The 25,205-nt window shown below is 40.8% G+C and overlaps 1 protein-coding gene across 1 annotated transcript in view; it reads left to right on the top strand.

Moving 5' to 3' along the window:
* Positions 1-25,205, top strand: part of chico (insulin receptor substrate 1 chico) — a 232,394-nt gene that overhangs the window by 169,463 nt on the left and 37,726 nt on the right. Inside the window, exons 3-8 of the mRNA XM_080285595.1 lie at positions 715-827; positions 3,045-3,247; positions 10,139-10,278; positions 12,013-12,155; positions 15,343-15,434; positions 17,521-17,800. Of these exons, the coding sequence (XP_080141721.1) occupies positions 715-827; positions 3,045-3,247; positions 10,139-10,278; positions 12,013-12,155; positions 15,343-15,434; positions 17,521-17,800 (971 nt within the window). The remainder of the gene's footprint in view (positions 1-714; positions 828-3,044; positions 3,248-10,138; positions 10,279-12,012; positions 12,156-15,342; positions 15,435-17,520; positions 17,801-25,205) is intronic.

Raw genomic sequence — 25,205 nt, 5'->3', positions numbered from 1 at the left:
GAGAAGAGGTGTTGCAAGACCTCTGATGCTGCCCATATTTTTGTTGGCCTAACAAGTTTTGTAACACTTCTTCCTGAGCTATTCATTCCTTGTTAAATTTATCCATGTGAGGTTACGTATAGCCACCTCTGGACGATTTTGTGGGTTACATATTTAAGGAGGATGTTGAGAGGTGGGGACTATTAGCTGTGTATCGGAAATGGATACAGGGTGTAAAGAGTGCATCTAAGGTGCATGTGGTGCATCTGAGGTGTATCCGTGTGGTGTCCACATAAACAAAAGCCACTTTTAGGATTGGTTTGGGTGGTGGATACAGCTGAGGTGCTTGCTGCTATTAAGAGATATTGTTTGTCTTGATTAAGCCTAATCTTATAAGAAACCTCTCAAAGTGAAGGAGTTGGAGATGCCTCTAAGTCCATCAGTATTCTTTGATATACTGGACAGACACCAGACTGTTGCAAGAATAAAATAACAAATACATCTTGGTACTGATGATATTAAGCCATGGTCAGAAGTTTTCCATCGTTTGGTTCAGTGCATAGTTTTTGTCAGGTGCCCAGTTTCCTTACTCTCTCAGTTTCCTGTTAATGTTTTATTCTGCAGTTAGATGATGATTCTGATGCTCCCTTATTCTTTATTCTCAGTTTTCAGTTAATATTTTGTTTGCCATTAAGCTGACTACTCTTAACACACCCTTTTTCCTTATTCCCACAGACAATGAAAAGGAAGTTCTTTGTGCTTCGACGAGAGACTGGCCCCAACAGCCCAGCCCGCCTTGAGTACTATGATAATGAGCGCAAGTTTCGATCTGGGGTGCCACCGAAAAAGTGAGTCATTTTTCTTCCTGTAAAACCTGGAATAATTCAGGTTTTGGCCAACAGTCAGATGTAGTTAATTTGGAGGTGTTTTATAGTTAGAACTCACCTGTAACGTCACCTTTAAATTAGTGTAGGAGGAAACTATCATTTTGTGTTCTCTGTTGTTTAGCCCTTAGGAAATAATGCGCAGCGCTTACCGGTATTCTGATTTCTCAGTCTCATATCCATGTGAAGTTTATCTCAGTGATGTTGATGTGATTTTGATCTGCAAAGAGAACTGACATGAAAATTCAGTAGCATAAATTAAAGATAATTAATTACCCACTTAGTCTTTATTCACCAGGTGTAGGCTATAATGATCATTGTGCAAAAAATGATGTACAGTACTGTACTGTACTTAATTTTTCGTTCATAATTAGTAATAACAGTACTGGTAGTAGTATTAGTAGTGTTGCAACCTTAGGCTTATCTGAACATGAACCCTGTGGACTGTAGACTGAAGTTGCCCTCTTTCTACACTCCACCATCTTCCTTTTGGGGGGATAAGGAGTGTTGGGAGACATTAGTGCAGTATAGTCAGACAGTGAAGTCAACCAGTTAGAGTAAAAGTCCAATTATTCAGCAGCTGATTATTCGGTAGGTCCGATATTTCAGCAGTTTTGAGAAATATTCCCATTTACAAAAGTCTTTGTTTGTTCGGCAGATATGCTGAATCATCTCAGCAGTCCAGGAAGTTGTTATCTGTGACTTGTAGCCCTACTGTGTCATTACACTTGTGTATTTTCACCAATTTCTGTATTTTTCAGGTTCAGGTATAGAACTGTATTGATTACAGTATTGTACAGTATACAGAGCAGGCTGTACTCTCTCCAAACACATTTGTAATAAAATAAGTAGTGATGACAGTGTTCACCAATTCATATAAGGTACTGAGTGGGTGGGTTTTTCAATTATTCGGCAAATCTGATTACTCAGCATTGGCCTAGTCCCATAGGTGCTGAATAATTGGACATTTACTGTATATTGGTGCCACCATGTGAAGGCATCTTACTCCAGCACCTTTAGTGATTGAAGAGTGTTATAATATGAACACAAAAATTTCTAGATGAAAATGATTAATTGAGAGTGTAGTCCATAATGTATGCCTTTTATTAAAACTGGTTTCCTCCCTTTTTGACAGATGTACCATTTGTGGACTAACCAAACTGAGGAGAAAATGGCATTAATGGAGTAACTTTGTTATTATATCTGACCAGGTCCTTGAAAACCTTGAACAGCCAGACAAGCTAGAGGCTCAAGAATTATAAACTTCACCTGCAAAGGAATCCATAAAAATGCAATTTGAAAGAAAGGATCAGTCTTTACTGATTTCTGAACCTGTAATTGAAAATAAATTATTTTTATGTCAGTAAAATCACGAACATTTGAATGGTAATATCTCTTCATCCATCCATCATCCAATCCTATGTCTCCCCATGAGGAACGTAGGAGCCCGGAGCCCAGGGCTTTTACTGGTAATAATTTTTCACTTATAGTCATTCTGAGCTGACTATACATTGGATCTCTAACAAGTTCCCTAACCCACTCAAAATACACCATGGTCCATTAGTTCAGAACCATTGTATAAGAACTTTTCAAGATGTGTAGAATATTGCATTGTGCAGGTATTGTGGCATTGAATAATGACAGGCAAAAGGTGACCTACTATTCCACTGCATCTGCATCACACTTAGGTCACACCCATCACTTTCCACCCTCTTGCATCACATTAATGAGAATCGTCTTTGGGCTGTGAAACATACCAAGCCTCTCACAGGTTAGGAATATTAGCCACCAGAGATAAGTGACAGTTAAAAGAGATGTAATACAGTATTAGGTAACTTTGTCCCCAGCCACACCTGTTCTATATTGCACAGTGCAGTACAGTATTTTATATGGCATCTAAGTTTCATTTACAGTTTAAACCTATTGGATCTGGTGATGTCATTTATTGGTTTACTCTTGCCATCTCCAGAAATTTAATGTAGCGGTGTTTTTTTTTTTTTTTTTTTTTTTTTTTTTTTTTTTTTTAGCTAGAGAGATAACAGCTTTCATGAACACCTTAAGTATGAGAGGCCCACTTAATCTGATATATGTTGTATGGAGTTAGCAAGATTTAAATATAAAATATGTTATCAGATTGAAGGAGTTAAGTAGAGTAATACAGGGTATTTGTTTCTTCCACAGACCAATTATCCTCCGTAACTGCTTTAGCATCAACCGTAAAAAGGACCCAAAACATAACCACGTGCTGGCATTGTACACGAGTCATGACTCGGTCAGTGTTGCGGCGGACTCTGAGGCGGAACTCAGTGACTGGCTGGGTTTCCTGCACCACCATATGCATCAGGCAGTGGCAGGGCAGGATGGACAGGCCAGGAAGATGTATGGTGAGTGTTGGTTTATCACTATGTGGTTAAAATCTCTGTTGCAATTCCTTTAGCCCCCATAATTTTTTTTCTGGCCCCTTACAGTTGATTTTATTCAGCTCAGGAACAAATTATGTTACCAAATGGGTAAATGAAGGTTATATCCAAACCTTCCAGTTCAGAAAGTCTTCTTAACTGAATACAAGGGCATGTGGCCAGAAAACTTTGCCCCTGCTACCTAATGGCGGACCTTTTGAGGGGAGGCACGACGTGGGCAACCAGCATAGATTGTGAGGCCAGGGTGAGATGCGGCTCAAACCTGTGCTAGAGGATACAGGGCAATGCAGTTCTCAGGTTGCCGCTTCCGCCCAATAGAGAGGGGCCTGAACCTAGGATTACCGCCCCAAGGGGCTGCCATATCAATGGGTGTACTGTATAATGGCGGGGCAGTTATCATGCCAAGACTCACTTGAAGTGTGTCCCAGTAGCTGTCCTTGCAGGATGCCCCAAGGCCATTACCACAGCCACAGGTCAAGGTTGGTGGGCTAGGGGTCCCAGATCCATTGTGCGAACTTGAGACTGTGCAGTGGGTGGGGCCTGTGTCATGTCTCTCCCCTTTATTATTTTTACTGATTATGGCCAAGTTAAAGAATGAAATTCAAAGCAAGCCAGAGGACACTAAATCACCCAGGAGGATCAGATTGGCATCGTGGAATGTGGGAAGTTTGAGAGGTAGAGCGGGGGAAGTGGTTGAGACATTGAGTAGGAGGTGGATGGATGTGGGATGTGTGCAAGAAGTCTGGTATTGGGGTGGATCAGCCAGAAAGATTGCTGGGAGGGATTGTTATTATAAGTTATTTTGGCAGGGTAGGACAGATGGATATGTTGGTGTGGGTGTGTTGGTTGGGGAGAAATGGGTGGAATTTGTCATGAATGTTATGAAAGTGATAGGATAATAGTAGTGAAAATTATATTCGGTAGGAAAATGGTTGCATTTATATCAGTGTATGCCCTGCAGGCAGGCTTGGATGAGATAGAGAAGGATATATTTTGGAATGACCTAATACATGTAGTAAGTGGTTTGGGGGATGATGAGATTGTAGTTTTGGGAGGGGACTTAAATATTCATGTAGGTGAAGCAGCTCAAGGATATGAAGGAGTACATGGGCAATGTGCGTATGGTACAAGAAATGAGGAAGGGGAAAGGATATTTGAGTTTGGGGAGGCAGTGAACATGATTGTGTGTAACCCACATTTTAGGAAACAATAGAGTAGGTTGATTACATACGAGTCAGAGGGAAATAGCAGCCAGATAGACTATTTCTTGGTCAGGAGGGCTGATAGAATGTTAGTGAGGGATGTTAAAGTTATAGGGAGCAAGGAGTGTGTGCAGCAACACAAGTTATTGATATGTGACATAGTGCTTAACCCCCACTGCACTCAGTGCCTCATATGAGGCTAAATGCAGGCCACCCATGACCACATCGATCGCCTCATATGAGGTGATAGGTCTCTGTGCCATGATTTCAAGCACAAGGAAGTGTTAGTGATTTCCGTGGGAATATTGAGTCTCCCTCTATGCCATCAGAGCACTCACCAAGCCATGCCACATTGCAGTTGCCAAATACCACATATTTAGTAATTCAGCTCTCGTTCACTTACACATCTCTACCTCCTGCAGTGCTGGTGACATCGCCTCCCTCACACCCACCCAAGAGGCGTAAATTTAAAAAATATGTGGGTGATGAAGAGCTTAAGCTCAGAAACACTTGATCTGATGACAAAAAATCAACTTGACATTTTAAAAGGAAGTCCAAAAACAATGACTCAGGGAAATTAACTGGGTTGATACGAATGAGCGTGGCAGAGGTTAAGGAACAGGTGATGAAAAAGAGAACCTATACACCAAGGAGGAAAATATGGAAGCTGAAAAACCAAGTAGTAAGGGATGCCTTCTATAGGGAGATGAGGAGAGTGGTGGCTGAACAGGAAGGCATTAACAGAGGTGCTAATGACCAGTACAGAACCCTCAAGAGCAACCTCTTGAGAGTTACTGATTTAGTATGTGGATGGACAAGAGGCCCACCAAGACATAAAGTAACTTAGTGGTGGGATTAGGGTGTAGAAGCAGCAATTAAGGAGAAAAGAAGACTTTTCTGGGAATGGAAGAAGGGTGGTAACAGAGAGGAATACATGGCTATCAATCGTAGGGCTGTTTACAGGGCAAAGTCTGAGTCACAGAGACTTTTACCTGATAACCTAAATTGTTTAGAAAGGGAGAATATGATATTTAAGGTGGCAAATTAGATGAAGAAGGAGAATAGGGATATCATAGGTGAGCAGTGTGTGAAGAATGATGAAGGAAGAGTAGTGGTGAACAGTGGGGATATTAAAGACACATGGAGAGAGCATTAAGAGCTGGCTGTTGAATGAGGAGTTTGACTGGGACTGGGAAGGTTTGGAGCCAGCAGATTAAGTGTTCGATCCTCGGTCTTTGATTGATGCCCCTGCTGTGAGTGGTGCAATAGGAATGATGCAGATGGAGAAGACAGCAGGTGTACTTGGATTGACTGCTGAAATGTTAAAAGCCTCAGGAGATATAGGAGTATGGTTAATCACTGACTTGATAAATAGGACTGTATATGAGTGTGTTGCCCCAGATGATTGTCTGAAGAGTGTAATTGTAAATGTGTACAAAGGGACGGTTGATGCCTTGGAAAACGGAAATTATAGTCATAAAAGTTTTAAACCAATTAGTGAAGGTAATGGAGAGAGAGTTCTAGAAGGTATGAGTAGAGAAAGAGTGAATTTTGATAAGGTGCGGTTTGGGTTAATGCCAGACAAAGGGACCACTGATGCCATATTCATTGTCCGAGAGCTCCAGGAAAAATATATAGGAAAGAAAAGGGAACTGTACTTTGTTTTTGTTGATTTGGAGAAGGCCTTTGACAGAGTCCCCAGAGAGGTGGTGAAGTGGGCAATGAGAAAGCTTGGGATTGAGGAGTGGCAGTGGTTAGGGTGGTTATGACCATGTATGTGGGTGCTTGCACCCAGGTAAAGGTGAATGGAGGTTTGAGTGATGAGTTTTCTATGAATGTTGGTGTACACCAGGAGTCAGTTTTGAGCCCCATATTGTGCATCATGGTACTTGAAGCCCCTCTCCCTTGACTTCAGAAATGGACTTCTGTGGGAGATATTGTATACTATTTGGTGTTGATTGCAGAGAATGGAAGGGAGGCAGAGGAAAAATTCCGGAAATGGAGAAATGGTATGGGACATCAGGGCTTAAGAGTAAATCAGATATAACAAAAGTGATGGTATCTAGGGCTGGTGATGGTACTGTCAAAGAAGAGGGAGAGTGGCCATGTGCAATTTGTCACAAGGCATGGGAAGTAATTCCATCTTGTGCAGTGTCTTTGATAAGTGGGTGCATAAGAGATGTAGTGGTATTAGAGGTAGACTGCAAGATAATGCTGACTTCAGGTGTGCAGTGTGTCAGGGAGAGCAGGTGGCGATTGTCTGGCATGAAAGGATTGAACTTACTTGTGAGTCTCTTGAGTGTGTGGAAGAGTTTCATTATTTGGGAGACATGTTATGTGCTGTAGGTGGGGCTGGAGCTAGCTCTGTGGCTAGGGTGAGGAGTGGTTGGAAGAAGTTCAGGGAGCTTTTGCCTCTCCTGACATTGAGAGGGCTCTCCCTCCCTGCTAAGGGATTTTTTTATGCAGCATGTGTTAGGAGTGCAATGCAGTATGGTAATGAGACCTGGGCAGTAAAGGAAGAGGATATTCGCAGGCTCAGACATACGGAAATGACAATGATTAGGTGGATGTGCTGTGCATATCTCAGTGTGAGGCCTGGGAGGGCTTGGTTTATGATGGAAGAGTTGAGGGGTAGAATGGGACTGGAGTGTATGCGTGTACTGATGAGGAGAGGTAGACTGAAATGTTTTGGACACGTGGAGAGGATGGGGAATGATAATTGGATGCAGAAAGTGAGAAGTGTTCATGTTAGGGGCAGGGTTGCAAGAGGTAGACCAAAAAAGACCTGGAACGAGGTTGTTGAGTGTGACCTCAGGGATAAGGGACTGAACAGGGAAGCTGCTGAAAATCGAGCAGCATGGAGAGCCACCGTTAGGTGATCAAGGCCTATGCATGCAAGCATGTTGGAGCTTGAGGCTGGTTACTCTCATCTCAAATGTCAGGACCAACTTGCCTAGCCCCGGTTTCCTCTGCTCCTCATGGGGCAACATAGGATTGGATGATGATGATGATGATGAGATTCCTTATAGGGTATGACATCTGTATCACTCTGTATGCAGTTTATAATACAGTAAACCCTCGATATAACGAACCCTTTTATAGTGAACTTTGGATATACCGACCCACCATATCCAGAGCAAACTTCCACCAGATATAGCGACCGCTCCCTGGCATGTTAAGTGTACTGTAACAGTACTACATTACATTATAGGCATTTTATTTATATGTATAACTTCATTCAGGATGGTATTTACTGTACATGTACTGTATAACTACATAAACCATTGATTCTCCATGTGAAACTTCATGGAGTAAGTAGTGGTTGTGCATGTAGGATCGAACGACTCCACGGATATAGCGACCTTTGGTCGTTAATCCCTCAGTTAATAACGACCATTGGATATAGCAAACTTTCGGGCATAACGACCCACCCCTCCCCCCAATTAGTTCGTTATATAGAGGGTTTACTGTATGTACTGTATTAAAATATTTATACATACATGTAGAAGTTTGCTGTTAACCTCCCAATTCCAGGCTATTGTGGGAAATTGGATAAGGACGATGATGTACCTGTACTGTAATCTGTCACCTTTTTCTGTGCTTGGGTAAAAACATTTGACATAAATTCTGCAGTAAGTCCTGGTCATAAGTAGCATTTTTTTTTCTTTCTTTTTTACCATTGTGAATTATGGAATTAATGCCTGTTGAAGTTCCCTTACCACCTATAAAGCTGATCAACCATTTCACCCAAATTGCAACATCAGTTATATGGAAAATATTATAATATTTTGAAACTTCCGGACATAATGAGGACATACAATGTGTCAAACATTGAAGCAGTTATTGAATGGTGAGTGTATGTTTTAGTGATGATCATCGTCGTCATCACCGTCATCATCATCATCATCATCATCATCATCATCATCATCATCTTCATCATCATCATCATCATCATAATCATCCTTGGCATCATCGTTGGCATCATCGTCATTTATTATTACTCATACCTTTGATGATGATGATGACAGTTAACACACACCCAACTTCTGATGTACAGGCATTCCATATTATGTGTCAGAGATCTGCTCCTAAATAACACAACTTATGAGTAGTTCATAAGGTAACACCTTGTGGCATGAATTACAGTGCAGCAACACACATGTGGCTCATGGCCAGAGGATAATGATGTAACTGCAGCAACACATGATATTGTTCCATCACAACAGAACATCATACACTATACCACACTGCAATAACAAATTTGATACCAAGACCAGAAGAATAGTGTTTCAACAAGAGGATGCATAATCTTTGCTCCAGTAAACACTCCTTTGAACGAGATAATCAGGTCAGCCTCATGCTAGAATAAATGTGTGTAGGAAGTAGGTCGTGTCCTGTACAGTAATACACAACATTGCTAGGTAACAGTGTTTAATGTTTCTGTCAGAGGGTCCCACCAAAGTATGTTTGTACTGTAGATGGTGGCTTAACCCGCCCCATCACGATGTTTTCTGGGCAGTGGTACGCCCCAGTCCCGACATTTTTGGACCTTTTTTTTTTTTTTTGCTCAAACATCCGCTTTTGGTGAGAAACATCGAAAATTCATAGAGAAATCGCTCACCTGAGGTTTAAAATACTCGATCCAGGTAGGAGTACCTCCTTACCTTAAAGGGTTTTCTATCAGGCTGGCTGGAAAGAAAATGAGTTCCATGGGAGGATAACTATTCTACGCCACTCATAAACGGTATTTATTTATTTATTTGGTATGAATTTATATGTAGTATGAGAATATATTGGTTTTCAAATGGTAATATAGGCATTATAAGCATTGTTTCACTCACTGACTCATCACCATTCCTGACCTTTTTTTGCCACATTACCTGATCATCATTTCTGACTGTTTCTTCCTCTAATGTTTGTCCTCCACATTGTCATCGATTGGGGAATCACTCTGGCCCTGAATTTCATACCGTGGCATGACATGGCTTTACTGGCTAGGTCACTGATAACAGGTAAATTGCTGAGAAAAGGGCATGCTGGGGGGGGAGGGAGGTCATGCTGGGTAAGGCATTGTCCCTGGCATCTTGTAGAGGAAGGTGTCCCGTGTATATGTGCCAAAAATCACTCGCGAAAATTGAAAATTGTGCAAATTAGGGACCTTGCTATGTTGCTGCGTTAATTTACGTCTCCGGGATATGAGTGCACATCATGTGAGGACGTGAATTCACGTCTCCGGGACGGGGCGGGTTAAACACCTGACATGGATGGGCAGCTCTATGAAATATGTTTAAACCTGGTAAAATCATCATGTATTTGGAAGAAAAGAGGTTAATGGAGATCGTGTGGCAACCATATAACCGGATGGTGGTTTAGTGGGTTAAGAAGATTCAGTTGGATGGAGCCTATATGGATTCCATCTGAGGAGTGGCTGGGGTTTATTGTTTTTGTAATACTGCAGGTGAGGCTGGTCCCTACTGCCTTAAATGTTGTAACTTGATTAACCTAGCCCTGGGCCCTTACACTCCTGTTTATGTAGAGCAAAATAGGGTTGATGATGATGATGATGATGATGATGGCAATGTTTCCAACCCCCTCAACCCAAGGGGTCATATAAGGAAGATCTCTTGTACTATATTTTTGTTATTGTCCATAGAGCATGTATGGATGGTGGTGGTGCAGCCAAGGAGTCTAGGCAGCAGCAAGAACCTGACGGGGGAGCACCACATCTGTCTTACCTACAAGTCACTCGCACTGGTCAGAGTAGGAGACTGCCAGAAGAAGATTGAGTTTCCGGTAGGTATTTCAAGATGAAGTGTCTTAATTTTTTGTGTTTTTGGTAATACAAGAGTTATACACATTATTTCTAATGGCCATACTGTACAGAGTTATCATGTGTGACGTTAGTCACCCAGCAGTACATAACCAGTCATAATTACTCACCTAAGAAGCACCACATCTGCAAAATAATTTGGGTAACGCTCAGTTATTCCCAGATACACAGGAATACAGTGTGATTAAAGAGTTATTGCAAAAAATACAGTACAAGCTGCCTTTGTAGGAGTTGACAGGGCATTTCTGTGTCTGACAGCATATAAAGTTAATCTTTTGTAGGGATATATATATTTTTTTGTATTAGGAATTCAGATAAATGGAAATGGATTGGGATAAAAGGGTTTTATTGCAATAAATGGCAGTTTGGATTAGCAAAAATTTGATTTTTGGATCATTGCATACTGGGGGTTGCCTGTTAATTAGCATGTATTGCATGATTGTCACCTTCCATGGTACTCAAAAGCAATAGACTGCCCTCCAGTGTTATATCATGTATAGATTGAGAGTGACGTGGGTACAAGCATGGTAACTAGCCACAGAAACATTACGTTTTGGCAGGATACATTCAGCCACAAGACTCTCATTGCTGACAGATCTTATAACACATCTCAGATTTCTCTTTTTCACAACAGCTTCCAGCAGCTATTGAGAAGTAATTACAGTAGCTAGTTTTGGCACTTGGTTTAGCATCCAGTACATAGTAAACATCAGCTGTACCCTGGCCAGCCCCAGTACAGGATTCCTAAGGAGGAAATGTGGCATCATTTTTAGATTAGATTAGATTTAGATTGATATGTAAGAGGAAATAAAGTAGGTTTGGTAATTTTATTAGTGGGTGGAATAGATTAGTAGCGGGTTGGCTACTATTGACCCTGGATGGTACTTCCATATGAGTGAAGTGTGGCTACAGCTTGGTTGTTATCACATAATTACTCTTTCCAAAGAAGCTTGGCCACATGTTAAAGAGTCATTGTAACAAAGCTTATTACACATCTTAGATTTTCTTTCACTAGTCTCCAGCAATGGTTTTGACATATGGTTTAGTTCCCAGTCTAAGAAAACATCAGCAGTACCATGGTAATTATCATTGTGGATATTCCTTAAGAGGAATCATGGCCACATTTTGATTTTATCTTATTTGGTTTTGAGTAAGACGTAAAGCTGTCACTAACTACTGAGTACTCATCAGATGGCAAGACTGTAGTATCGTATCATGATTTAGATAAGCAGGTATGGAAGTTTGTGCATTTTAGAGGCTAGATATGCATCAGGCAGCCACTGCTGATTTGAAGTCCTGAGGAGCTGAGCATGTTTAAGTGGCAAACAAGCTGCAGATTATCTTAAATGTTCTGTGTTTGTATGGTTCACATACTTCTTGTTGCTGGAACTTGATGCCTTGACACAGTGGCCAATATAGCCATTACCCTCAACACCTCTGTCCCCCAAAAGGTGGATGGTGGACTGCGGAAGGGAAACTTCAGCTGCAGTCCACCAGGTTTACACCCAGATGAGCATGGGATGACAACAACATTAAGAAAAACAGTAAACTTCTCCCATCCCCTTCCATTCTGTGCAATTCATATCCTTATTTAATTTTCTGAACTCTGGCTACTCATTAAATAATATTTCTAAGCATATTTTCCTGCACAAAATAGCTCTCCTTGTCCTCAGCCATTTAAACCTGCTTTTCAACAGCTGAACAGCATTCGTCGGTGTGGACACACAGGATCATTTTTCTTCTTGGGGCTGGGACGATCAGCAGTTACAGGAGCTGGGGATATTTGGATGCTGACTGAGGATGCTGTCATTGCTGAGAACATGCACAGCATCATCCGCAAGTGAGTCCTAGAGCAAATGATTGTAGAATTAATATACTGGTACGGTAGTTGTTATTACTGTAATGCGATAAATCATCGTTGTACTGTGTACAGTAGGAGTGTTCTATTACTAACTGTCTTGTATCTGTTAAAAGACATAGTAACTTAGATAGCTTTCATGTATCTTACTGTGTCTGAAGTAGGCATTATTTAACTCTCTTGTTATTAGTTATAGCTACATTATGTAAAGCTAGATCTGCTGAAGCCAATAGTCCATTATATTTAAAGTTCCCTCCCCCCATAGAGGTGGGATTTCAAGCACATGTTTGAAAATAAATGAGTACAATAGCATATTTTAGTGTGAAAAATGTAAACTGTACCCATTTTATACTAACTTTGCCCAAAATTTTGTCCTTTTACAGCTTATTTCACATCCTTGTCATAGCACTTCATCATGACTAGTACAGTGTTGCTAATCTTAGTACAACTCAGCAGTCATGATGGAGAGAAGGCAATTTCAGGCCAGGTTAGAGTAAAAAGGGTCAGAAACACATTTATTGCAACACATTGTGCCCTGTGTGATGGACATTGTGTGTTATAGCTGATGAAAGTCCAGTGGCCGCTCTGGTGTCCATTAAATCCGATATCCACAGTATTATACTGGGGTCCATTATCACAAGGGTCTTCTGTATTTTGTAAGGTTTTGTAGCTATATTATTAAGCATAAAGTACTGTATACATTTTATCCGTATATAGTTTATGCTGCCTGAAATTGTATTGTTGCTAATCCATGCAGTTGGCTAATACAGTGCAACCTCTACAATTCAGAGTGCTTGTTCCTGTGATCTAATTGGACTTCTGAAAATTTCAAACTTTAGATGTGAAATTTATTTGACTATCCTTGTCATAGTCCCCTAGTTTAGACATACAACTTTTGACACACGATTTATACTATGGGCTAACCAGCCAAATACAGGAATCCTGTATTCCACTATTTTTATAACATAGCCATTACCATTTATCTCATAACTCAAACTGTTAAAATTTCTCAGTATAAGACCCACTACTAACCATAAAGTATTTTGATGGTACGTGGGGGCGCTCACCATCCACTCATTCGATGTTGTGCTGCTTTGGGAGTCTACCCCTTCCTCTCATCCTTCCTTCCTCTTCTGTCTTTCTTTCCCTCATTCTTTCCATTTCCTTCTGCCTGTGGGTGACTTTACACTCCCTCTTCTATGTTTATTTCCTTCATTCTTTCCCCTTCCTTCTGCCTTCTGAGTGACTCTACATTGAGTGACAAGCCAAATGGTTTCCTGTACACCAGGAAACCATTTGCCACACTGGGTGGTAACCATATAACCAAATTATGGCGCCTGGTGGTTTAGTGGGTAATTAAGGCGCTCCAATCAAATTGAGCCTGTGTAGGTTTATATCCAAGGGTTGGTTGAGGTTTATTGCTCATGTAATGCCACTCAGGGATGAGTGAAGCCAGTCACTCTCATCTTAAATGTTAGGACCAACTTGCCTAACTCCGGGCTCCTCTGCTCCTCATGGGGCAACATGGGATTGGATGATGGATGGATGGATGAATTTTCTTGCCTCTCTCCTCACATTCTGTATACCCACATCTGTTCTTAGGGGCTTTGCAGCTGCATTCATATTTAACATCCACCAATTAGTTGTGAGGGAAAATAATTTGTCACTGTTATTTAAAATGGAAATACAGTACAAGAATTACATATCTTTTACCAGTGCCTTGCATTTGCCAGCAGTCAGTCAGTTGGCTTTTGTTTACAAGTTACTGATGCATTTAGCGTGATGCAGTCACTCCATGCTCCACGTGTGTGTTTATCTACTTCACAGAATACATAGTTTACTGTTTATTTATGATGTACAGTATACTGTATATGATAATGCATACTTAACTAAATCTGCATTATTGCAATCTTTTAGGAATCTGTATCTAAATCTTAATTGGTATGCATATCTAAGTCTTGATTGGTGATGCAATACATGTATGTGTGAAGCAAATGGGAAAAGGTGTCATTGGTTAATATTTACAGTGGTTACATTGTAATTTACTTGAATATCTGTCGCACAGTGCTTTAACGGCGACTTAGATCTTTTAAAAGACATATTTTAGGAGACTGCTGCCCATCAACAATTCTGCTCTTTAAAAACGTAGAAATTGTCGCTAATGATGTCTGACAATGGGTGTTGTGTGGTTAAAGGATATTTACTGTATTTTCACGTGGTGTAAAACTTCAGAATCTTTGTTTATTCCCTTGTAAGGTCAAAGTCATATTCTGCTGTTTCCAACACTGTGACTATCTTTGAGAATATATTCAAAGACAGTTATTAACTATAGTTTTAGTCAGTAACTTGCAGAACTTCTGAATATTATTATTATTATTTCTTTTATTTTATTATTTTGTACATAGTCATGTTTCCGTTACCACATTCGTCTCATAGCACATGCACACACTACATACCTGGGGCTGGATTGTTATGCTGCGTATTTTTCACAGCTATGCACTAATCATAACTGTGACAATTTTTTAAAGCCATAGTTACCATTATATCTGAATAATGTTATTCTGAATCAAAGAGTATAAAAAGCCCCATGACCACATGGAGGAAATGGAGCATTTATGTATGACCAGGTGATTGCTAGTAAGGTAAATCAGTATCAGATAAGTTTAGTTATCAATCTTTGATGCATATTTTTGTGGTTGTTTAATTTGAGAGCCAGTTTGGGAAAATGAAAATGGCTGTGATATCGTGAATTATGGTATTTCAACTTTAAATCGTCCAAACTTTAGACGTTCAGATTTTCAGGGTTGCACTGTGCATGTATCAGACCTACTTCTGTCAGACCAGGTCTTTCACCACTATATTTAATCTGATTACTGTAGGGTATCCTCTAGGATATATGGAATTTTAGATTAATGCTTATATGTTCAGTTTGCATATACAGGCACCATACTTATTTCTCCCAGATTCGATCTTGTACCAAAATATTCATTTTAATTAGGGTATCATGTAGGATATACTGTACAGAGTTTTAGATTAGTGACATAAGTTCATTTTTAGTATCATCTGTTATAATCTTTCATCACAAACAAGACAATAATTCTTCCCATATTCCTAGTCTTCATGTTTCTTACTGTTTTAGCATACAAGTGACTTACCACTTCTTTGTCAGGGCATTACATGATCCCTGCAACAGCGTTGGAGAAGATCCTGTGTCTCGAGAACGAACACGATCCATGACCAACCACCGCTCTGTTGATACTGGTAAGTACTAATCATGTAAAGGTATGCAGTTGATGCTTACTTGTGTGTTAGAGATGGAGAAAACACTTTGCATTACAAGATGTCACTTAGATATACAGTATTGTTTATTGAATGGAAACTGTACTACTTAAAGGGTTTGATATTCTTGACTGAACTTGTGTTATTCAGATTGTCAGTTTCATGGATGGAAACTGTGCTGCATTAAGGGATAGATATTCTTGATTAACCCTTTGTGGGGCAAATTGTCAGTTTCATATTATTAATTGCTGTGCTAATTATTTTTATGGTAGCTTTCCCCTTTCTTGAGTTCCTTTCATATATAAATAAGTACAATACTGTATATGCAATACATTCTGCCTTGGAGTATCCAGTGGATGTGCAGTACGGGTAACATAAAAATACTTTTCACACTGTGAGCGAACCTACGCTCGTGATGGGACACTCAGTATCTGGATGTTGAATGGATGTATGACTAATATTTAGGAAAAATGTCTACTCAGTTTGGAAATAGATCTACTGTATCAAAAAATCACATACCTGTCAGTCAAAATCATTAATTCTTAACCAAGGGACATATATAGGGGAGGTTGGGGAGGGGGGGTGGCAGGAATAAGAACAGCAACTGATATGAAAGGTAAGGTGCTTACTTCAGCTTATAGAATTGTGTGGTGGTAACCAGGATACACTCCTTGAATGATTATAGCTATCCTGAAGAATAAATGTGGAATACAAATAAAGACTTAGGATGCAGTTGATAAAAAATTTAAGAATGAAGATATGATAGACATGGGCTAACTAAACCAGTAGCTAACTGTTGTGGAATGTTTTATCTTAAAGACTGCCTGTAGATATGAGTGTCATATGTAAAGAGTTTGTCAGATTGTTTATTCACTGTGGCTTGCTAAAGTACATAATTATGGATGTAAGGGGGATTGAACTTCCAAGACATTTATTAGATGCAAGAAGAGTGAGAAGCTAGATTATAGGAAATTATTCACTAATCTTTTCAGTCAGATGTGTACTGTAATATCTTTTATAATAATCTATGTGTGTTTTTTTATATCCAGATGATTTTATTCTGTTTAGGAAGGGTTTTTGTTGTGGAGTTAGTGAATGATTAACCCTTCAGTTTAAAAAAGTCTGACCCTGAGCTGAATGCAGTCATCTGGAGAGAGCAATAATAAGATAAAACATTTATTCTATGGCTAAGGGGTTAATGGTTAATTTTCTTCACAATATGTGATATTGAAAACTTCCTAACTTAGAAGTGGTTTCCAAGAGAGAAGTGTTTCAGATGATAGTTTTATGCCTTTGGTGGAGAATCATAAGATGAAGGAAATGATCTGTCCAGCTGATCATGTAGTTTGTGTTCCTTCAGGCAGAGGCAGGAGTCATTGAATGAAAGAGTTGGTCTGCTTTATTTTTCCATTAAGGTGGAGGGTGGAGTTTCAGGATGAAAAAGGAGATCTGTACTAACATTTGAATCCACTCACTCAGTGTAGTGCCACTTTGGGTGTCTGCCGTTTCCTCTCTTCTTTCCTTCCTCTTCTGTCTTTCTTTCCTTCATTCTTTCCTATTCTGCCTATGGGTGACTCTACACAGAGTGATAAGCCAAATTGTTTCCTCTAATCAGGAAACCATTTACTATGCTGGGTTGTAACCATGTAACAAGATTATGGCGCCTGGTGGTTTAGTGGGTAACTAAGGTGCTCCAATCAGTTTGAGCCTGTGTAGGTTTATATCCAAGGGATGGTTGAGGTTTATTGTTCACATAATGCCACTCAGGGATGAGTGAGGCTGGTCACTCTCATCTTAAATGTCAGGACCAACTTGCCTAACCCCGGGTTCGTATGCTCCTCATTGGGTGACATAGGATTAGATGATGGATGGATGGATAACTGTATTAGTGGTTTTTGTTACTTCAGGTGTAGGGAGAAGTTGTAGGGTGAAAGAGGAAGTGTGCTAATTTAACCGATTAAAAGACTAAATCATTTGTGTTCTCTCATGTGTTGGCAGGAGTTGTAGGATGAAAGAGGAAGTCTGCTTTACTACCTGATTAACTGATTAGTAGTTGGTGTTCCCTCAGGTGGAGGTGGGAGTATATCATGCCACATGCGGGAGCGATGTGGGAGTATGCCTTCTCGCAGCCGCACCAGCAGTGAGGGCTCAGCAGTCCAGAGCAACCCCAACAAGTTGCCTGGCCACCACAACTGTGCCTCCCACAACTGCTCTCACAACCTGGATGGGTCCTTAGGCTGTCCCACTACCTCGGCGTCACTGTGTCTCCACGTCACGCGCCCACAGTCCATGTATTCATCTTCTCTCTCCTCATCCTGCTCCCCACCTTTTGCTTCTGCCTTGTTCAGGTATTTTGTGCGAATGTTCGTGCCCCATGAGCGACCCACCCGTTCATTATCCCCTCATCCCCCTCACCATGGTGACGTATTTTTTATTTCACTCAGGTCACCGTTGGACTGTTTTATTCAAGTTGTGAAGGAACTCTACCCGTGGAGGGGTTACTGAGGTATATATAACCCCTCCAGTCCAGAAAATCTACCCTAATCTGAATAAAATAACCTAGACGGAAAGAATATGCCAGTTATTTACATTATCTGATTCGAGGGGTAGAATATACCTGTACCAGTTATTTACATTATCTGATTCGAGGGGTAAAATGAATGTAGATCTTTTCTCATGGAGGGTAACAAAAATGTATAATGAACCATGACTGAGAAATAGCAGTCAAGAGCAGTGGTAAAGTCTATTGCTTTTATTTCCAAGAACTCTGTGTTAATTTGTTAGTCAACTTATACCTCTGCATTTATTTTCTACTGTTTTAAATTGGTAATAAAAAACAGGAACCTTAACACAGGTTTGTTTAGTAGGAAACAAGAATGACCTTGTGCCTTTAAGCTTGCATCACCTATTGAGCCACTTGGTATGTGTTAAAGGTTCCTTGTTCATCTGCTAGTCTTTCAGCTATTTCTCATAGCTCGTACTTTCCTCCACACAGTTGTTATTTGCAGTATTCATTGCTTCGAAAGTTGCTGTTTTGGAAAGCTTGTAGAGTTAGACATCCATAGATTTACCTGTAAATCCTTATTATGTAGATTCCTAAAGTCATCAAGTATTGGGTTTCAACTACTAACATGGTATCTATAAAGAATATTTGTATAACATACCATATTTTTTCCTGGCAAAGGAATTATGGTTTTCGTGGCGTCTGCTAAACTAGTATGGAATAACCTAGTGCCCCAGCAGTGTTTTAGTAAGTCACCCTCCATTCACTAGACAAACTGGTCTGGATGGGTCGTTTTGTGGACACCAACTGTGGCTGCTGCTGCTGCTGCTGTTGCTGCTTCTATGTATTTGCTTTTGGCACTGCTACATGTGCTTTGATTTATTCTGGGCATCCTCACTTTTAGTTTATTTTTGCTCCTACATAATACTTTAATTCAGCTTAGGAAAGGTCTCTTATATTGAAAGGGTTCAATAAGGTTACATCATATCTCACCAGTTTTAAGATTCTCTCATAAGCTGAGTAAAATCGTCAGCTGGCATGATTAAAATGAGAGAGATATCCCCAGGCACAATGAGTAAAGGCAGTGTCATAAGGGCTGTTTTCTTTTGGGAGGTTTCCTCTGGTATTTCTATCTTGGTGGTTTTCTCATGGTCAGACAAGCCTTCATAGTCACTAAAAAATTTCATCAGCAACCATGAGATGTCTCCACTAAGACAGAATTGCTTGGAATATGTTGCCATAAAGACCACTTTTGTGATACTGCCATTTTAGAGGCTATTATCTGAGACTGGACAACTTGCCTGCATCAGTACACAGATCGTCTTGACTTGACAGTGCCTGCATTGTATACAGTACAGTATATATGGATGCATGCAAGCATGTTGGAGCCTTTGTAAACAATACAGTACTGTAGGATATATGAATGCTTGTGAGTTGTAGAAGATTAAAAGAGCATGGACTAGTAATATTTGAAGTTGTGACCATTAACATCAGGCATACAGTGCAAGCCTGACAAACCCAAATTTATCTGGATTCAGAGAGCAGTATTGTGCAGTTTCATATAGATTGTCTGATGCATACTGATTACTATGGTTGATGCTTATGTCACTGCTTGTCAGTCACTCCTGTAATTATTTGTGTTGTAATCTCCATCTTTAGATTAGTAGAAGCTGTTTATGAATGTAACTCAACTTTTCTTCTTCCCTTTTTTCATGTTTGTGGTTAGTGTTCATGCTTGAATAATTATATATGGGTTCATGGGGAGAAGTACCCAAAGCAGTTTTAGAAATGATTGGCAAATTATTCTTGACTCCATTTTATTGCTTCGTAACCACGAATTGTGTCATATCTAGGTTAGTTTATCTCATGATATTCACGTGCTTCTGTAATACAGTACTGCCTCCAATTTTGCAAGAATTTGGTCAACAAAAATCCTTGGAAAATCGAAATTTCGCAAAGTTCGAACCATAGAATACATGTATTATAGGCAAATTGGTCGACACCTCCCCCAGGTAGATACATTTTCCCAACGTTTGTCTCAACTTTACTCCTTCATTTTACGGTGATAAAATACACACACATAAGTGGGTATTTTTTGAAACGAGAACAGTAATCATTATAAGTAAAAATACAATAAGTAAATCAGCATTAATACCATCATTTGAAGGCTGGCTGGGTGTGTGTGGAGGATGTCGGGGGCCGAGGCATGGGTGAGGTTACTGTGGCCCCATGGGGCTGCTGTCGTCACTCTCACTGTCACTGCTGTCGAAGGAAAGTCCCACATGTTCTTGATGTGCTTCTGCCTCTCGTAAATCCCTCGAAGTCACATTCCTCCTCGGAGTCATCATGATCGAAAGGGTGCCTGTTTGACAGGTCAGGAATGCTGGGGTCGCTGGATGCTAGGACAGAGTTGGCAGGGTTGCTAGTCGATGGGGCAGACTCGCTTGGGGTTCACATGAATTTTGTGATAGACTGCTTCCTCTTGTTCACCCCGTCTCTATGTAGATCAGCATAGAAGCGAAGGGTTCCAACAACACTGTGGCATCCTTGGCCCCAAAGAGGTCACATTCGTTGCTTTTGATTGCTTCTTTGAGCTGGTCAGTGATGGGGAGGACATTAGCCAGATTATGCATTGTGAGAGTTTGTGTAGGTTGTGGTTCAGGTTGCACTTATTGCTAGCTGGCAAGTTCATCTTCCTCATCGATCCTGAGCATGGTGGTCTTGGCACTTTCTTGTTCCTCTTGCACAGTCTTTCTCACTTCCTCAGCTATGACTTCCTGGGATCCAGCAACCACCTGTGCTGCTGCCAACACTGTCCTCTTGGCCTCTGCCACCTGCTGAACCCCATTACCTGGCTATTTAGGACAAAGATAGGGCACCAGACAGTGCCAGGCATGGTTGATTGGAGCCTCATTTATTTCTTCCAGTGAAGTTACAATGAATTTTAGGGCCTTCTTGATGTTGAATTGATGCCAGAGTTGCCTCATTGTCATCTCTGGGGCAATGAAGCCAACTTCTAGATCTGGGGTAGGGTCAGGTAATTCTTCCTGTGGCAGGGGGTCATTTGTGTCCCAATCCCCATGATCATTCATTGCTTTGGTCATCCTGAGCTCCTCATTTGTCCCTGTTTTTTGTCTGAGGTAGTCAAACAGTTTGGTGCAGTAGAAATCATTAATGTTAGCAATGATCTGATCGAGTGGTGGGACAAGGGAGGTGGTGTTGGGGGGCAGGAAATTTATTTTAATATCAAAGTGAACATCAGCCAGGTAGTGTGGGTGACAGGGAGCATTGTCCATTATAGGGCACACTTTGAATGGAAGGCCCAGCTGGCGGCACTTGAGGTGAGTGTTGGGCACAAAATGGTTAAGCAGCCAATCCTTGAGAATAATAAAGGTCATCCACCCATTATATGAACAGTACCAATAGAAACCAGGGATTCTGTCCATGCTCCTAGCAGTGTTGAAGCACTGAGGATATCTTGCTGTGTGGACAATCACAGGGTTCATCTTACAGCAGCCTGATAAGTTTAGGGTCGACATGACTGTAAAATGTGTTTTGTCCAGCCTCCTTCCTCTTGCCTGTTTCTGGTGCTTGGCGATGTAGGTTGATCGTGGCATGGCCATCCAGTTTATGCCTGTCTCATCCAAGTTGAAAATCTGGTCCTTTGCGTATCCTTCATCCTCTTATCGTCCCTCTCAGATTGTTAGGAAAAAAGAGTTACCTGCTACATTGTCGGCACTAGCTCGTTCTCCTGTAAATCTGATGTTCTTAAACCTCTTCCTTTTAAGGAAATGTCAGAGCCACCCTTTTGGTGCCTTGAATGGTTTTGCTGAAGGATTTTTATCTTTCTTCAGGCTTGTGAGATAGAATAACTTAGTCTGCTTCCTTATATGGTGGCCATCTAATGCTACTCCCTCTTTTTCCTTCTTGTTGAAGTAGTGACTAAGAAATCGTTCCATTTTAATCATCACTTGTTTGTTGGTCACCTTACTTCTACCATCAAACTGTACACATCCATAGTTCATAGCTGCCTGCAGATTTGATCAGTTGATTCACCAACACCAAACTCTTTACCAATGGCAGAGTTATTTTTACCTCCTTTCTTCATCTCTATCATCTTCAATTTGGTCTCCAAACTTCTTGTTTTTTGTTGATTGGTGGAGCCATGATGATACAGGTGCAGGGTGAAACTCCTCCGATATTGCTATACACACCTTGGAATCACAAGACAGTGAAATTGCGGGGGACAGGGCGACATGGAGGTGATTTGTTTGTGACCGCCCTTTACGGGATTAAGGCATCTGGCAATAGATAGATAGATAGACAGACCTTGGAATTGCGAGGGTTAGAGCACATATGAAATGCATTATAAGCAATGGCGGGCTGTGATGCAGCAAGCACGATGATGTCATGCCTCTGTGTGGCAACGTAGTGCGGAAATGCTCATTTTTTGCCTAAAGTTTTTATCATCATCATCATCCAGACTTCCTTTCCCACCATAGGGCAGGGTGAGGTGTAACAATGTCTGAACAGTCCAATTTTGCCCAATCCAATGGGCCACGCTTCCATTTGCTCTCCTTGCAGGCCCCCGGAATCCTGGCTCTATCTGATACGCCAAAAACATCCACCACATTCTGTAACTTCACATAAATGTATCTGATAGAGTCAGTTTTTTTAATGCGTTTTTTCCTTTGGTGTACCCTGCAAAATAGGAATTCACTGATTTAGAGTTTGCAAACTTTAAAGGAACTACTGTACGTTTAGGATTATTGAAGTACTGTATATATAAATTGATTTGGTGACCAAAATACAGTGATATATCTCATGTGGAAAACTTTTGGATCACTCATGCTACTAAACTCTTGAAACACTTCCATAGTTTGGCATTTTTGGTAGAATATGTAGAAATAGGAATACTGTACACTAAATGTGTCTTGCAGTAGTTTTTGTATATATCATTTATTCATATTGTCAATGTCAGAAATCATGAGTAGGAGCACCTGGAAATGGAACTGTTAAGGAATGTGTGTAGTTTGCAAAGGAGTGGGTAGGATTCATGAGGAATATTGGATTAAGAAAGGGTGTTGACAGAATGGTAGAAGAGAGTTAATATACAGTAGATGATAAGGTCATTTAGTGGGACTGGCTGTATCTACCTCTGTCTGTCTGTCTGTCTCATATATATATATATATATATATATATATATATATATATATATATATATATGTGTGTGTGTGTGTGTGTGTGTGAATTTCTGATTTCTGATTTTTCCTGGATATCTGACATACAGTACTCTTATTCATGGGCTGTATCACTGCAGTACATTATATCATTACTCACTGCTTGTATCCTGGATCACACGTCCTTGCAGTGCTTTATACTTTAGTAGTGCAAAATGCACAGGTTAAGCCCATGCTGTTAAATATTATTCATTATTTTGCTTATAAAAACATGGAAAATTTAATTAAAGAAATAAATCAAGAGCATTTATTGTTGAACTGATGATATGGAAATAAATGCCATATTCATTGTTCGACAGCTTCTGGAGAAATATATAGGAAAGAAAGGGATCTGTACTTTTTTTTTGTTGATTTGGAGAAGGCCTTTGACAGTGTCCTTAGGGAAGTTGTAAAGTGGGCAATGAAAAAGCTTGGGACTGAGGAGTGCTGGTCAAAGTGGTTATGGCTGTGTATGTGGGTGCCTGCACCCAGGTGAGAGTGAATGGAAATTTGAGGGATGAGTTTTCTGTAAATGTTGGTGTGCGTCAGGAGTCAGTCTTGAGCCCCTTCTTGTGTATCATAGTGTTTGAAACCCTCTCACATGACTTCAGAAATGGACTTCCATGGGAGTTGTATGCTCATGATTTGGTGTTGACAGCAGAGAATGAGAGGGAGGTGGAGCAAAGATTTAAGAAGGGGGAGGTGGTGTGGGGCACAAGGGCTAGGGAGGTGGAACAAAGATTTAGGAAGTGGGGAAATGGTGTGGGGCACAAGGGCTCAAGAGTAAATGCAGATAAAACAAATGTTATGGTATTAAAAGTTGATGGCACTACTCACACAGAAGAGGGAGAGTGGCCATGTGCGGTTTGCTACAAGGGCTTGGGAAGCAATTCCATATTTCATGTACAGTATATGGTGTGTCAGGGAGAGCATATAGAGCTGTCAGGTGTGAAAAGATTGATCTTCCTGATGAGTCAGATGAGTGTGTGTGGAAGAGTTTTATTACTTGGGAGACAAGTTATGTGCTGGTGTTGTGGCCAGAGGTAGCTCTGTGGCAAGAGTGAGGAGTGGTTAGAAGAAGTTCAGGAACCTACTGCCTCTCCTAACTTTGAGAGGGCTCTCCCTCCCTATTAAGGGATCATTGTATGCAGCATGTGTAAGGAGTGTAATACTGTATGGTAGTGAGACCTGGGCAGTAAAGGAAGGGGATATCTGCAGGTGCAGACATACAGAAATGACAATAATTAGGTGGATGTGCAGTGTGTCCTTGAATGCAAGGCCTCGGGAGGCTAGGTTTACAATGTAAAAGTTAAGAAGAAGGACGGGACTGGTGTGTATTGGTGTTGTGATGGAGAGAGGGAGATTGAGATGGTTTGGGCTTGTGGAGAGGATGTGGGATGACAATTGGGTGCAGAAAGTGAGAAGTGTTATTGATGGGGGTAGGTTTGCTAGAGGCAGACCAAAAAAGACCTGGGATGAGGTCATATCGTGTGACCTCAAGGAAAGGGACTGAATAGGGAGGCTGCCAGGGATCAAGCAGCATGGAGAGCCACCATTAGGTGACCAAGGCCAATGCGTGCAAGTATATTGAAGCCTTTGTAAATAAAATTAAAAGAAACAAACTGTACAGTAGACTTATCTCGAGCCTCGTGCTCACATGTCAACTGTGTGCGGTTGCAGCCCTGCTGTCCAATTTAATCCTTTTTGTGCTACCCAGTAATTTACACAGACCTACCCTAATTTATCTTAGCTTAACCTCATTCATTCTAACCTGACTGTACGTAGCCTACATGACAGCCATCTTGGAATGCCATTTTGGCACTTACCTAACCTCACGGGTGTTGATTTACCCAAAATAAAATAATCCCATTAATCCGAACCTAACCTAATTTACCATCCATCCATCCATCATGCCTCCCCATGCCTCCCCATGAGGAGTGTAGGAGCCCCAGGCTAGGCAAATTGTTCCTGACATTTAAGATGAGAGTGACCAGCCTCACTCATCCCTGAGTGGCATTACATGAGCAATA

The sequence above is a fragment of the Coenobita brevimanus genome, chromosome 107, assembly GCF_032717465.1.
Source record: "Coenobita brevimanus isolate Jiangsu-jjx chromosome 107, ASM3271746v2, whole genome shotgun sequence".
Classification (NCBI taxonomy): Eukaryota; Metazoa; Arthropoda; class Malacostraca; order Decapoda; family Coenobitidae; genus Coenobita; species Coenobita brevimanus.
Note: the sequence above shows the minus strand (reverse complement) of the source record. Positions and strands in the feature narration are given on the sequence as shown.